This window comes from Oncorhynchus clarkii, chromosome 20 (assembly GCF_045791955.1).
Source record: "Oncorhynchus clarkii lewisi isolate Uvic-CL-2024 chromosome 20, UVic_Ocla_1.0, whole genome shotgun sequence".
NCBI lineage: Eukaryota > Metazoa > Chordata > Actinopteri > Salmoniformes > Salmonidae > Oncorhynchus > Oncorhynchus clarkii.
Genome location: NC_092166.1, coordinates 21944766 through 21960661, shown reverse-complemented (window position 1 = coordinate 21960661; position 15896 = coordinate 21944766). Strand labels below are relative to the sequence as shown.

At 45.2% G+C, this 15896-nt stretch overlaps 1 protein-coding gene across 9 annotated transcripts in view; it reads left to right on the top strand.

Annotated features, from left to right (window-relative positions):
• LOC139376082 (E3 ubiquitin-protein ligase RNF220-like) overlaps positions 1-9207 on the top strand; it is a 186704-nt gene extending 177497 nt beyond the window's left edge. For 4 of the 9 annotated variants that reach the window (XM_071118247.1, XM_071118246.1, XM_071118245.1 and 1 more), the window contains 3 exons: positions 1498-1695; positions 1947-2021; positions 6278-9207. In XM_071118247.1, the coding sequence (XP_070974348.1) occupies positions 1498-1695; positions 1947-2021; positions 6278-6349 (345 nt within the window). In that variant the 3' untranslated portion in view covers positions 6350-9207. The remainder of the gene's footprint in view (positions 1-1497; positions 1696-1946; positions 2022-6277) is intronic. The other 5 variants (XM_071118251.1, XM_071118252.1, XM_071118250.1 and 2 more) reach the window with 3 other exon arrangements.
• Positions 9208-15896: the final 6689 nt, after the last annotated feature.

Here is a 15896-nt window from a genome sequence, read left to right as displayed (position 1 = left end):
GGGCTTTGTATTGACATATTGTCTGGTGGTTGAAGTGATTCCTGCATGGCCTGAAAGTCAGCCATCTCTCCTCCACCTGATTGATTGATTGTGTGTGTGTGTGTGTGTGTCAGAGAGATTCTGTTGCACCAACTGTCATATAGTTCTGAATCCCCAGCTGCAGGATGGCTTATTACCATCTGGCAGCTTTGAGGGCTTTTCTGACCATTTCAACTGATGGTTCATTATCATTTGGTGGCGATCGATAAGCAAACTTTTGTCTTTGGTTATTGACGTCATCACGGTGATTTGACATCCATCAATGCATCCGGTTCCTGGAGATTCTGTCCTGTCCCTAATGACTGCTCGGCCATCCGCTCCCCTGGTCTATGTGAGAGAATCAGACAATATGGATTAAGAACAGAACACCACATACCTGAGCAACCCTTTCCGAAGTGTGAGTGTGTGTTGTGGTTGTACTTCCTCCATTGTCACTCATAGCCACACACACCCCCACCCCGCCATCTTCTAGTCTCACCTTGAGAATGAGTGAAGAGTGAAGAAGCCAGATTCCTCAGCTTTGGCAGCTCCTTCTCCCTGGCCCGGGCCCCACGACTCTTGACTCTGTGAAAAGCAAGCAATTACTGACGCCTGTCCCTCCTAAAGGTCGTCCCAGTCCCGGGGTGACGGAGAGGAGAGGGGAAGAGATGCATATTGATCACTCCTGCCCTCGAGCGACCATCGTAAAGCTCATTTGTCATTGCTGTCGTCTCCTCCCATCACAAATCTCACTCAGCCAGGCTGAGGAGTGAAGACGCTTTTCCTCTTCTGCTCTGACGGACACGGTTCCTTGTTGACGGGATTTCGATTTTATTTTTTTTAAGATGGGTGAGGAAATAGCCTCTGCAATATCCTGAAAGTCTAACCCACCAGCCAAGGTGGTGAAGAGTCATATTTGACTGCTAACACCTCATCACTCATTTTGAAAGACAAAATGGCTTGTGCTTGTAAGGCAGTAGAGTTGAGTATCTTTTTCTACAGGAGTTTGTTTTGCGATCTGTTTGTGTTCTCTGAACACTTGTTAAAGAACCATACAGGCATACTGAGTCAGCAGGGTCCTTATCAGTGGATCTCTACCACCACCTGCTGTTGCTTTAAGGAACTGGGCACTAAATGAATGCATTGGATTTCACATCACATCATCTTCACGTTCAGTGTTCTCTGTTCTGTTTCAATGCATTTCATAGAAACAACGTTCTGGCTTGTAAAATGATAATCTATGACATGTGTTGGACATGGTACATGGTGCTGATTATTTTGCTCAGAGCCTGCTACAAGTCTCAAACACATCACACAAGCTGCAACAGAAACTTTAGTGGGTCTTTCTCTCCAGTGCCTAGTGCCGCCCAGGTTGTGTGTGAATGCATGTGTCCAGTCCGTCCGTACCTGTTTCTTTCCATGCTTTGTAGTCCGCCACATTCTAGTGCTCAGCGGTGCCCCCTCTGTACTTCCCTACAGAGGAAGAGATTCCAAACAGACAGGGCTGAAGACAAGAATCTGGGCCAATCGGGGCGGGCCCTCGCGGTAACAGCGCCCAATGAGAGGCGGGTTGCTGAGAGCTGTTCAAAGCCCCTCCCCCCGCTCAGCATTTACTGTTTGTATAGAGGCTACGTTATGGCCGGCGGCGGGATTAAACGACTGCTCCCGCTCCGGAGGGTAAGGCTCTCTGTGCTCCCTTCCCACCCTCCCTCGCCCCTCTGCCTGCCTGCCCGCTCACCCGGCTGGGCTGGCCACCCCCCTCTTCCATGCCTGTGCTTTGGTTTGGTGGCGTCGTTCGTCAGGGCCTGCCCAGTGTTGTACCGTGCGTGCCTGCGACCAGCGTTTTGTCTATTTGTGTCAGTCCGCACAGTTCTCCTGTAATCTCATATTAATGCTCTCTCTTTCCCTCTCTCCCCCCTATGTGGCAGGACTCGTACACAATGCCCCTCACCTCCATCCAGTGCTGGCACGTCCACTGTGAGGAATGCTGGCTCAGGACTCTGGTGAGAACCCAATGCCAACCCAGCCTCCACAACACATCGCAACACTGCTGTTGCGTGGCAACACTACTTCATCACATTACAGCCACTGGTTTCATAATGACTGAACTTTCTCTCTCTCACTCACTCACTCACTCACTCACTCACTCACTCACTCACTCACTCACTCACACATTCCAACGGGGACATGGTAAAACAAAATGGTCCCCCTAAATCGGTAGTTAAACTCTGAAATAAAGAGGTCTACTTGTTTCATCTGAATTATATCCCCCTAGGTCTACACACATGCACACACTCTTGAGTATGTTTGTTTTGTTTCTTTTTTTCAAATGTAGCTGAGTGATTATCCAGTGGAAGCTTTGCATAATGACAATAGACAATTGTGCTGCATCTGACCACAGGTGTGTAGGAACAGTGTAGGTACCTCTCCTCTACTCTCTTTACCAACACAGTAGTGAGTCCCACCTAACCCTTCAACCCCTGGGCAGGTCTCCTCAACCTTTATTGTACAGTGCCCGGTTTCCCAATAGCAGTGGTACTTAGGCTTACTAGTGTTGTTTAACGATGCATCTTTCCTACAACAGCTGAAGATGTAACATGAGTTTCCCAAAACACCATGCAGAGAGAGCGGTCACTAAGTGCGTCGTTGAAGCATGAGTTGATACTGTTGGGATCGAAAGAAAGAGCGCGCTGCTCTCAGATCAGCTTTCTCCATTCAAATTTTTACCTTAACATTCTAATTATTCCACAATACTGATGACGGATCAGTTCCTAGAGATATTACCACCTACAGCTGCAAATAGTCATGCAGCTTATTCTAATGCTTACCCTATAATAATGCACTAAATCAGATTCATTTGGCACGTCATTGCACGTATTTAAATATATTGAAGCAAATTCAAGACAGTTTAGCCTACAATAAAACTCTAATTGTCTGAACATGACATTTATTTCAATATGATTTGAAATATAAAGTCCTATGTAGCCTTCAGGCCTATTTTTAATTTTTTATGCATTCATCTCGGTTTTCATCTTTTTATCCTTTGCTTGCTCAATTGCAAAGACATTGGCAACGTTGTGTTTGTAGTCAACTTCGTTTCCAAGTTAACGGCAGTTCCAGAGAGAAAGTAAACAGCTTGATTGTGTGTTTAGTGGAGATGTTCTGTGTATAAAGTTACGTGGGAGAGTGAAAAGGCATCTAAAAACACACTGAGCTGTTCTTAACTGGTCTGGGGCAGGCGCTAAATAACCAGCATTTTCAACTACAACTTTAACGATGGTTTTGGAAAACCGCTCCGAGATTTAACGATGTTCCTACGAAGGTTCTGACGATGAACGTAGCCTTAAGATGCTCTTGGAAAAGCGGGCCCAGTACGGTATGCCCAGCCAGGCAGAGAAGCCTCCAGGACCACTGCTGTAGCCTTTGTTTTGGGGAGCATTTGTTGTCCCTGGTGCACTATGCCCTCTGCTCTCTCCTCCTCTCCTGTTTTTAGCTGCTCTCTCTCACCAGGGAAACGGCTGGCTTTGTCCACTAACACATTTTGCTTTTACACACGGAAGCAATTCATAAGAAAATGCTTCCCAGCCACAGTTTAGCCCTCCTCTCTCCTTCACCAATATACAATATATTAAATACGCTGCTGTGTTTTTTTTTTATTATCACAAAGCCCTGTGTGTGAAAGACAAAGGCGGTGGGGGAAGAAGGGCTGAGAAGGGGAACACGGAGAGTTGGTTAAGAAATGTGTGCCTGCTGCAGCAGCTTGTTCCTAATGTGGGCATTAAAATGTTGCCCGAAGACAGCAATAAAAGCGTTGCGCGGCAGGGCTCCCTGCGTCTTCATCAAAGTAAATGCATGTAATCTAGTTACCGTCGGGCAGTTTTTTTAGGATTTAATAGAGCGCGGCAGCTGGCGTGCAATGTGAGAAGCCCACACCGTACACCAGGCTCATTAAGATCAGGTAACTCCTTTATTTTATATGAAGAAATGCAAGAAAGGCCGTAATTTCTTTGTGTAAAGAGGGGAGAGATGGAGAACCTGGTTCTCATTGGAGCCAGAGTGGAGGAGGGGGGGTTCTTAGTGGAAATTCAAGCAGTCTGGGTGAGGTGTACAACAATATACAAAGACGATACGGTATGGGAGCTCGTCTGTCTGTCTGCAAGGTGGTTAGGCACTAATTTAAGTTCAGAGTGATCTTTATTCACTTTTGAAATGAACCTGAAGGCTGTTAAGACATAACAAGAGAGCTTATCAGTTTGGGCTTGGTCCAAGACTACCTAACAGTTTCTCTGAGTGCATGTTACTGTTACGGAGACCACCTCCACTCAAGGCCCCTCCGCCCCTTTCCTTAGCCTGGTCATCTGTGGGCTCCACATGAGCAGACCTGTTAGGAGCTACAAATCCTCTTTGCTCCGGGGGGAGAGAGCTGTCCAGGGCTACCCGGGCCCCCCAGCTGCCCCTGCTCCGGTGGGACAGTTTTCCAGACCCCCTGACTCTCGGTGGGAGAGTTTTCCAGACCCCCTGACTCTCTGTGGGAGAGTTGTCCAGGCCCCCTGACTCTAGGTGGGAGAGTTGTCCAGGCCCCCTGACTCTAGGTGGGAGAGTTGTCCAGGCCCCCTGACTCTAGGTGGGAGAGTTGTCCAGACCCCCTGACTCTAGGTGGGAGAGTTGTCCAGACCCCCTGACTCTAGGTGGGAGAGTTGTCCAGACCTCCTGACTCTAGGTGGGAGAGTTGTCCAGACCTCCTGACTCTAGGTGGGAGAGTTGTCCAGGCCTCCTGACTCTATGTGGGAGAGTTGTCCAGGCCCCCTGACTCTAGGTGGGAGAGTTGTCCAGACCTCCTGGTTCTGGCAGCATGGAGACTCCACTGTTTGCCCACAGCTGAATGCTCCCTTGTCCTGAGGAAAGATGTAACACTGTGTACTTACACACACACCCACATACACAGGGCAAAGGGCACAGGGCACCACTTGAGTGTGTCAGGACTCAGTGTATGAACTCTGCCCCCTAGTCCAGTAACTCCCACTATTTGCCCTCTGCATTCATTCCAGATATATCTCAGGTCAGTCAGCTAGTAGCTGTCAGACTCTACATCTGCAGGTCCCCGTGTGCTGGAACTCATGCTCGGAGCACACACACAGGTAGTAGGCTACACCTCTTCCTCACACATCAATGTGGTTCCAGTAACTTTCCCCGTACCACTCTTTCCTGTTAATGGACCAGTGACAGGAGACCCGTGAGAGTTCAGTGTTAGCAGGTAGTCAACATGTGTTTGAGCTTATATTTGAGGTTCTTCAAAGTAGCCACCCTTTGCCTTGACAGTTTTTCACACTATTGGCATTCTCTCAACCAGCTTCATGAGGTAGTCACCTGGAATGCATTTCAATTAACAGGTGTGCCTTGTTTAAAAAATAATAATAATAACAAGGTGACCCCAGAAAGACAAATGGAGATGGGTAAATTAGACCCGCATTTTGTCTTTATATTGCTGTATCATAGGCCTAGCTGTCACAAGAAAATAACTTACCATGATGAGATGATACTGTCGGTCTACATGCATTGTGAACTGGGCTCCATACTGAGATCCAGATTTAGACAGCGCATATAATTTAAGTTCCATTTCACGCCATGCTGTTCGTATAAATCATTTATTATAATTTACCGGTTTCTTGCAGTTATTTATCCCGAGAAAATGGAGTGGTTTTGGATGGTAAATCCTAGTAAATCTTGTTTACCAGGTTTCCACCATTCTCTAACCACCACAACCACCTATTTTGGCACAGCGCAAGGAGACCACACAGCGTACCTTGCCCTGTTCTCTCAGCTTCTGCACCCGTTGTCTTTTAATTACACCCACACAACACGGCTTTATAGGAGATGGCAGTGATTCAAAGTGTCAGAGAGCAGAACAGAACAGAGCAGGAGTCCTGGAACAGGATGATGAGCAGGCTTTGATGATTCACGTGCTCCACTATAGGCCGTCTGTCTGACTGGCGGATACATGCATGTGTCTCCACACTCTGTGGCTGGATGTGGGCTGCATGCCAGTATAGTTTGGTTAGCTACTCTTATGTGGTTTTATACCTGTTCTTTACTGTTGTGGTTGTTTTGATCTATTACAGGACTATTTCTGTACTGTCAGTCAGTTGAAGTACCGCATTTCACCAGGGTTGTTTGACAATCATTCTTTGTTTTACTCAAACTTTTAACTGCTCATATTGTGACCTAAACAATGACCTTTTTCTCTCTTTCTCTCCCACAGGGAAATAAGAAACTGTGCCCACAATGCAACACCATCACATCGCCAGGAGATCTAAGGCGCGTCTACTTGTGAAGAAGACTACGCCTTCCCTGACCGCCCCCCCCCCCCCCCCTCCATGTTTTCCTCTTTTTTTTCCATTTGTTCTCACCGTTTGTGTTTTGGGGTTTGTAAAGCCCCCCCTCATAGCTTAAAGAGACAAGACTGATGTCTTGATTGACTCTTCCGATCAGGGGAGGACTGACTGATTGATCAACCAACCCGGTTGGGAACAGAACCGAACCCAGTTGCCCATTATGTCTGAGTGTTCTCAGAATGACAAATAAACCAACCCCCCCTCTCTGGCTCCTCCAACTGCCTGCCTGCCCTCAAGTGGTGAGTGGTCCACTCCACAGTCAAATCCCCTCCACCCTGGCTCACATTTCTGGTTCTATGTGTTTTCATCCTTTAGCTCTCAGGCAACCCAGCTTTACACTCATGGAGCCCTCCTCCCTTGCTTGCCTCACCATCGTCTCACCATGCTGAAAGGTGTGTTCAGGTAGGAGGAGGTGGTGATGTAACCCCCCCCCCCTCCTTTTTACCATCACTGCTCGCTGTGTGTAGAAAACCCATCTTGGTCCAAGCCATCAGGACAGCCAAGCTGGCCGCCGGTCGTTGCACCCTGCTTGAAGGCCTGGTAAGGGGGAAAGGAAAACGATGAACTCTGAGCTTTCTACCAAACTGACAACCTCAGAACATCCAGAGGATCCTCTTCTTTTCAGCCTCTTTTTTCCCTTTTGTGGTCTTAAATCGTGAAGTCAACCAAATTCCAAGAATCAGTGCAAGCACATGTATAATAGTGTATGTTAGTTTACAGTGTTGTGTGTAAATGACATAGAGCTTACACTTCTATACATATGTGCACACATGCTTACACACATTCACACATACATGCGCGCTCGCAGACACACACAAACTCACACACACACAAACTCACAAAAGTATATATTAATAAAGTCCAGTTTTTAGTTAGAGTTTTGAGGAAGGGTAGGGAGTCATGTTTAATCAATGTGAAAAAGAAAGCCCTATTTTTCAACCAATGTTGTCGTCTTGAGGTTGAAGTTGTATTTCATTGTACAGGAATAGATTTAAGTCACAATAATAATAATAATAATAAACTACTCAACTAGAAATTCAAGGTTTAGATGGTGTACATTTTTTCTTCAACTATACAGTAAAAGCTGTCGACGTTTTAAACCTAAAGCAAGGAGTATGTTTTTTGATTTGATGTTTTAATGGAAAGGTTCACATCGCTCTAACACTAGACGAGGGGAGATGATGGCTTTAAATTGTTACCGAACTGCAACGCTGGTCAAATGAACCGCTGTTTTCTAAATCACAACCGGGAACACAGTTGAGTTAACCTCCACCTCCGCTGCTTGTCCTCAGTTGACCAGCCTACCTGTTGATTAAATCACTTTACTGATCACTTAGGTTTTCTGTTTTGGCCTCCACTCTGATAAAGCCTCATAAGATGCTTCTCCAGAAATGTTTTTGAGTGTTGCTTCCATTGTGCGACCTAGCCAGGCTTCCAACCTGGCAACTTGTCAAGGCAAGTGAGGGAAGGAGCAGTGGGCCGACATGTTGTCCCAGCCCACTCTGACTGCCCAAGCCCAGTTACTGAACACTTCCCCACAGCAAGGTGATGTGCTTTGTAGTTGTAAAACAATGTATCCTGTGATGTCTGTATTGATGTAAGCTGACAAAAAAGAGAGAAGAATTTAAAGGTTTATGACTGAATTCAAACCCCCAACAGAAACCCAACAGATATACTACTGGGTTAAATTCTCTGTCACTGGGACGGATTTCCATCATGGATTATTTTTTTCTTTGTATTTTTTCTCCAATAATGAAAAGGACTGGAATTGGTCAAACTCCGAAATTATCCTCTTTTCCTGAATGCATGATGGTCATGACTTTTTTACATGAAAGTGGAGGTTAAGTGGCCCCAGACAGTCGTTCTGACATCGACTGAAGTTTCAGTCATGGGATTATTTTGTTGCTTTAACCCCTGTATATTAACACATGTACAGAACAGAAATGTTACATTTTCAGTGAAGGGGAACAATAGATGATGGCTTTAATCACATGCAAAGCGTTGTATATTTATTTCAGTCCAGACCTTCTGGTTTCCATTCACATCCATTTCCTTCACGGACTAGCGTCTTCAGAACTGTCTCCAGTTTAGTGTTTATTGCGGGGGGGGGGTTTCTGTCTAAGCTTGTCTTTGATCATCTCCCTACATTGTGGATTTAGATGCTATTTTACAAGGATTATTTGAGTCATAGGGATGGCTGCAATGTAGACCTACAGCAGATTTGTTTTCATAAAAGCAGTATACAACATCTTTAGTACAGTATTATTGTTCCTGTAAAAGGAATGTTCTGGAGCAACCTGTTTGAAGGGATGATCACAGGCTCGTAGAACTTCAAAGGATCCGTAGAACAATTCCACATTGTTACACTGATTCCCCCCCCCCCCCCCAATACCTCTGTTCATTCATACAGTACGTGTGTGTGTATAGGTTTGTGTTCTAGTTTCACTTTGTAGTCACGTGTACAGGTAACCATGCATAGGCAAATGAACACTTAGAGCTGTGCAACAGTATGTGTGGGTGGGGCACCTTTGAACCCGTAATAGGATGTTTGAGCTTACTGCACTTGTGTGTCAAGACAAGTTGTGTGAATCTGCTTCACAACACTGTTAAGGGTTAAGGTCTTCTCTCACTTTGTGGTTCCTTCAACTGGAGATTTATTTCAACCTGCCCCAAAGATGACAAATTGCACAAGATGATTGTGTCAAATAATTTGTGTCTTGTATATTCTTGAAAATGGTACGTGTCTTTCCCGTTTGTAAACTACATTTGACATTAATTAAATGATTGTAAATCAGAAGTGTGCCGCCTCTTCACAGATCTCAGCACTCACTGTACTCGTTGCTCATTACTCTCTTTAGGTCCTGAATATGAATTAACATTAAAAACATCTATACTGAACAAAAAATATAAACACAACCAGCAACAATTTCAAAGCTTTACCTGAGTTATAGTTCATATAAGGAAATCCAGTTAATTTAAATGAATTCATTAAGGCCTAATCTACGGATTTCACGACTGGTAATACAGATGTGCATCTGTTTGGTTACAGATACCTTCAAGAAAAGCTATGGGCGTGGATCAGAAAACCAGTCGGTATCTGGTGTGACCATTTGCCTCATCCAGCGCGGCATGTTTCCTTCGCATAGAGTTGTTCAGGCTGTTGATTGTGGCCTGTGGAATGTCCCACTCCTCTTCAATGGCTGTGTGAAGTTGCTGGATATTAGCAGGAACTGGAAGACATGTCGTACATGTCGATCCAGAGCATCCCAAACATGCTCAATGGGTGACATGTCTGGTTAGTATGCAGGCCATGGAAGAACTGGGACATTTTCAGCTTCCAGGAATTGTGTACAGATCATTGCAACATGGGGCCGTGTATTTTCATACTGAAACATGAGGTGATGGCGGCGGCTAAATGGCACGACAATGGGCCTCAGGATCTCGTAACGGTATCTGTGCATTCAAATTGCGATTGATAAAGTGCAATTGTGTTCATTGTCCGTAGCTTATGCCTGCCCATACCATAACCCCACCGCCACCATGGGGCACTCTGTTCACAACATGGACATCAAACCGCTCGCCCACACGACGGCATAAACGTGGTCTGCGGTTACAAGGCCAGTTGGACGTACTGCCAAATTCTCTAAAACAATGTTGGCAGTGGCTTATGGAAGAGAAATTAACATTACATTATCTGGCAACAACTCTGGTGGACATTCCTGCCGTCAGCATGCCAATTGCACACTTCACTTCAGGCATCTGTGGCAATGTGTTGTGTGACAAAGCTGCACATTTTAGAGTGGCCTTTTATTGTCCCCAGCACAAGGTGCACCTGTGTAGTGATCATGCTGTTTAATCAGCTTCTTGATATGCCACACCAGTCAGGTGGATGGATTATATTGTCAAAGAAGAAATGCTCACTAACAGGGATGTGAACAAATTTGTGCACAACATTTGAGAGTAAGCTTTTTGTGCGTATGGAAAATTCTGGAATCTTTTATTTCAGCTCATGAAACATAGGACCAACACTTTACATGTTGCCTTTATATTTTTTGTTCAGTATAGTTAAACCAGGAGAACGTTTCATATGACATGGTGAGTGATCAGAATTTCTATGTTTTCCCAACAGCCAAGCCAATGATTAGCAATTCCTCTAGAATCAAGTTATTCAAAATTAGACTGCTGGAAATAGCAGCCTCCGTTGCCATCTAGAGGCAAAATGTGTCCACTAACTCTAAAGTGTTTCTAACTCCCAAACCCCCTAATTATGGGTGCTCTCCAGATGGTGCGGCAGGCTGAGGCAAGGGAAAGTGTGTGTGCTTGTTAACATAACTAGAACAATCCAGCCAAGGAACACTGCCCATTCAGCAGAAACCTGTTACAGTAATTTGGTGAAATTACTACAAGATGATCACTGAAAGTGATTTTTCTCCTTGCCGCCACTTAGATCCATGGCCAAACCTTGAATTCAACACATATTGTCTTTCTGATGTCGAGGTAAAGAAAGGCACATCCAGAAAAAAAGCCAAACAATCCCTAAAATTCATGTAAGTGTTATCAGATGCTAATGAACTAGTGATAAATAAGTTGGAAAGGAGGCAGGGGTTCCAAAAAACTTCCTGTGGAACTTCACCTCGTACTCCTGCTGAAGGTTCTGGAATGTCCCAAGGATGGAGCCCCAAAGTCAGGGTTTTTGCGTCTAAAAGGTTAGCCTATTCCCTATATAGTGCACTACTTTTGACCAGAGCCCTACGTGCTATATAGTAGACTATATAGGGAACAGGGTCAGTGCCATTTGGGACCTTGCCTGGTAGGTTGTAGGTGTTTACCAACCCAACAGTGAGCCTGAGTCTTCTTTCCTCGTGGGTTTTATGACTGGGGCCTTGCCCAGAGAGAGGTTGACTGACTGGCTATGGGCCTGTATATAGCAATCTGAGGTATGGTCAGTCTAAAACCATGGGAAATCATCACTCAATCTTACCCCAACAAGCAAGGAGAGAACAGGATGGGGTCAATCAGATTAGGATTGACCAGTGGCTAAACACGCTTAATACCCCCTGAGTGTGAAGTGTGTGGGGGTCAAAGTGGAGAAGGAGTGACCGCTAGGCTGGAGGTGGGGGCTGAGGGGTTTGGGGGCAGGAGGCCAGATTAAATGTGCCTATATGGTTAAATGAACGTCACAGAGCCTGTATCATTTACCCCCCTGCCCAGCATGTCAAGAGGTTGCAGGCCAGACACCCAACCAATCCATAACTGGTGCATTAGAGGAGCTGTGGCTGAGGGTCGAGTTACGGCTAGTCTTGGAGCCTGAGTGGCTCTGGACCCAGGAAGTGGGGGCTCCAAGTCAAGGCAGATCTATAGAAATTGCTTTTGGAGGTCAAAGCTTGTCCTGATGGGGGAGTATAGAATGTGGGGGCCATTATTGCTAGTTTACAAACATCTCCACAGACCGATCAATAGGACAGGCCTTCCCTGCTGTGTTCGGTAATTGCTCTATTGCATTGCCTGTCTGTACCAATGGTAATTTACACCTTCACGTGGGAATTTGACTTGGACCCCCTACCCTACCTCCCCCTACTAGCATCCTCCTCTTCCTCTGGCACTCAGCATATCGCTCCTGGTACATCTCATTCAATTAAGGGTCTGCTCTCCACCATGGCCTTTTTACAACATCGATCCAACCCAAGGTGGTTCATCGGGAAAGGATTTGGTCAGTCAGGGGATCTCTGTTTGGAGAAAAGGGAAGGGAGAGTGTTTGACATATTCCATATGGTGTTGTGTCCTTTTCTGTTTCCGATCGTGGTGGTGCCAGAGACGTCTGACTCATCGCGAGTTTGAGGTGCCTACAGAAAGGGCCGTTTGAACCAGTTAAGAGGTTTAGGCAGGTCAATCAGCTGATCAAACAGCCAATCTCTCCTATACACCACCTATCATTATCCTAATATTACGGGGGCAGTTATTGAATGGTTATATCGGCTAATCACCTTGAATTTACTATCTTTTACACAGGTGTGCAGGTGTTTTTCACCTCAATAATCACCTATTTCAGATATACCAACTCTCAAAAAGAGAAACAACTATTTCAAACAAGTGCAAAAAAGAAACTCTTATCGTTCTCCCTTCTCCAGAGTAATTACAGGTAAAGAGAAAAAGCAGCCCATAGAAGCCAGCATCTTTACTAAACCCTAGCTAGCGCGGTTGTCGATGTCTTCAGTCCTCTTCTCTGCCTAGCTAATCCCATAATTACAGTTTCGATAAATTGCTTTCATTTCCATGAATGCTTAAGAGATTGGAGAATGACGTTATGTGGGTTTAGAGCGGGGTGTGTTTCAATAACAAGGCGAGGTGAGACTGCTACGGTGTGTGTTCATGTACAGGATTACTGTCATCCGCTACGTGTGCAATGAGACATTAACTCAAAGCCACCAGAGAAACCTAAAACCTCCACGTGGGAGTGCGCCAAAGTTACCTTCCTAATCTCTCTCTCACAAAGTTGCGACTGATTTACATTAGCTGCCTCCTAATGCTTTACAGCTATTGTGATGATATTAAAAGTTAGCAATTTGGCTGTCCACACACACCCACATCCCACACAGTGTTGATGCCTAGTATGAAGTTATCACACTAGGCTATTGTAGCCAACACATTTTTTGGCATGGGATTTTTCCATACAATTTTATGAAATGTTTGTGTGCAAGCAATAACTACTTACATTTCTGTTATTCAGCCAACTTGTAATTTACTATCACTGTCCACATGGGGGCACTAAGAAGCAAGACACAGTGTTTTTTCAAGGAGATGCCCGTCTGTACATGTTTGATCAGGCTGTCAGTGGTGGAAGTAGCCTACTGTAGGTTCAAAAAAATCACCCTTTGAAATCAGATTGATGATCAATTAAATAGTAGCTGTTTTGATAATAAACTCATGTGATAGAAGAGATGGAGTTGTGAATACACTTCCATTTTAGTCAAGAACAGATGCTCTTATCCAGAGCAATTAGGGTTAAGGGCTCATTGACAGATCTGGGATTTGAACCAAGAACCTTTCAGTTACTGGAACAACGCTCTTAACTGCTAGGCTACCTGCCCCCCATTGCATGGAGTAGATGTGTTCTTGTTCAACTCAACAAACACAGGCATATGATGATGATAATAATGTTTTCACACTTACTTTAGTAAAACAATATCGAAAATGGAAGTATTATTTTCAGTCTATGTTAAATACAATAGAAAACAACGCATTGCAAAACCTTTACCTAACTTAAGCTTCTATCCAGAGTTCAAGTTAACCAGGCCAGGCCAGGGCAGTGTTATGTTATATTAACCTACTGCCTGTCACTCCCCACATACACAGGAGCATGAACCTGCCACCCCCTGTCACCCTCAGCCACCCCCTGCCAAACCACACAGCCACCCACGAGAGACAGGTTCCAGACAACGAAGGCCTTTGATTGGGCCCCGCAATGAAGGCTGAGATGCTCCCACAATTATCAGAGACATTTCATCTTCTCCTCCCTGGCCCCTTCAACACACCGCCTTTCATCTCCAGTTGGCCCCAGGGGGAACACTGAGGGTTTTGTGTGTGGTGATGGGGACGGGGGTAGGGGAGAGCTGTGGAGGGGAATGGGAGGGGGTGGTCAAGGTTTCTGAGGGATTGCTTCGTATAGGTAGAGGTAGGAGGGAGAGAAAGGGGGGTTCTTAACGTAGTATCCACCTATTTTCCTATCTTGAAAGGGGGAGATGACAAATGGAGATCGGTGGGGTTGGGGCGATGAGGGTGAGAGGGTTGGGGGAGATGACCCCCCACTGCTGACTGTGGCTGTACTTGGCCAACTGTGCGTGACGTTCAGACGTCATGGCTCTGCTGAAGAGAGAGAGAGCTAGAGAGAGAGAGAGATAAAATAGAGAGAGAGAAAATAGAGAGAGAGAGAGCTAGAGAGAGAGAGAGCTAGAAAGAGAGAAAGAGAGAGAGAGCTAGAGAGAGAGAAAGAGAGAGAGAGAGCTAGAGAGAGCTAGAAAGAAAGAAAGAAAGAAAGAAAGAAAGAAAGAAAGAGAGAGAGAGCTAGAGAGAGAGAAAGAGAGCTAGAGAGAGAGAGCTAGAGAAAGAGAGAGAGAGCTAGAGAGAAAGAGAGAGCTAGAGAGAGAGAAAGAGAGAGAGAGCTAGAGATAGAGAAAGAGAGCTAGAGAGAGAGAGAGAGAGAGAGAGAGAGAGAGCAGTCTATGGTTCCTTGTGGGCAGCTTTAGGTCTTAAAGGGAGAGTCAAGTTCATTCACTAGTTGTGTTCTAACATTATGACAGAAACATACTTCATGTTAACGGCAATGTTAATGCTTCACAATCACCCCTCTAAGGTTACAACAGACAGGATCAGTAAAACGCATATGAAGTAAAGGTAAATCTTTGCTCAGTCTAATGTAAACAGTCAAAGCAGTTCGCCAAGGCAGTTAGTCACCTCTAAGCCATGGGTAAATGACTGGAGCATTACCACTACACATTCTGTATTGGCAGAGTTGACTGTAGGCTAAATAGACCTGTTGTTTCTGAATGGAAGGTCAATTTACAACACCAGTCTGTTGCTACTCTTTCCTTAAGTCGCTGAATAAAGTCTTGATGGGATATTCCCCAGTAATTGGATGATAATACCTCTAATTAACAGCACTAATCCGTGTGATAAGTCTGCCACTGGGACATGAGTTGGTTTAGAGGGAAGTGTCTTGTAAGTGGGCTATTGTTGTTGAGTCTTTTACAAGGCAGAGTAAACTTCACACTCATACCCCAACACAGGAACACAATGCATGGTTAAGGAGGACTTAGGTTCGATAAAGTCCACTACAATGTGTTTTCAGAGTTCTACAATGTTGTTTGACTAGAAAACACAATGCTTTGTGCCAGCTCAAAGCTTAACATGCAAATGGATTAAATGAAGAAACACTCATTTCAATGCAGTGCTGTCTATGAGCACTAACCGGTCGAGAGTCTGTCTTGGGACAACGTAAAGCTGATTATGTAATGCACTGCTTATAGATGTGTTGACAAGAAGTATAGCATCAGTCGGAACCAGCTCTTTTAAGAACAGCTGCGAAAAAGTATTGAGGTGCTGAAGAAATTTTAAAGACACCGGTGCCAAGTAATAGCCCTGTCTATCTCAACGTTTCTACTTTTCTAGATTTCTATTTCTACTTAGAGTTACTGGGTATCGGGTAGTTGGCTTATTACACTAACTACTTCAGGGAGTGACGTCCCTGTCATACATGAGTCACAGGCTCAGCTGGCACCGGCTGTCATTCCCTCGTAACCCCCCCCCCCCAGGATTACGAGGGACCACCGCTATGGGTAAAATAGTATGCTATGGAAACAGGCTGTTCAGGGCTATTCACCCGCACAGTCGCCAGAACCGAAAACTACAAAGAAGAATCCATGGTGACAGAGTAAAACTCATTTTACCATGGGCCTGTTTGAACTTTTTGATGATTGACCCTTCACCTCT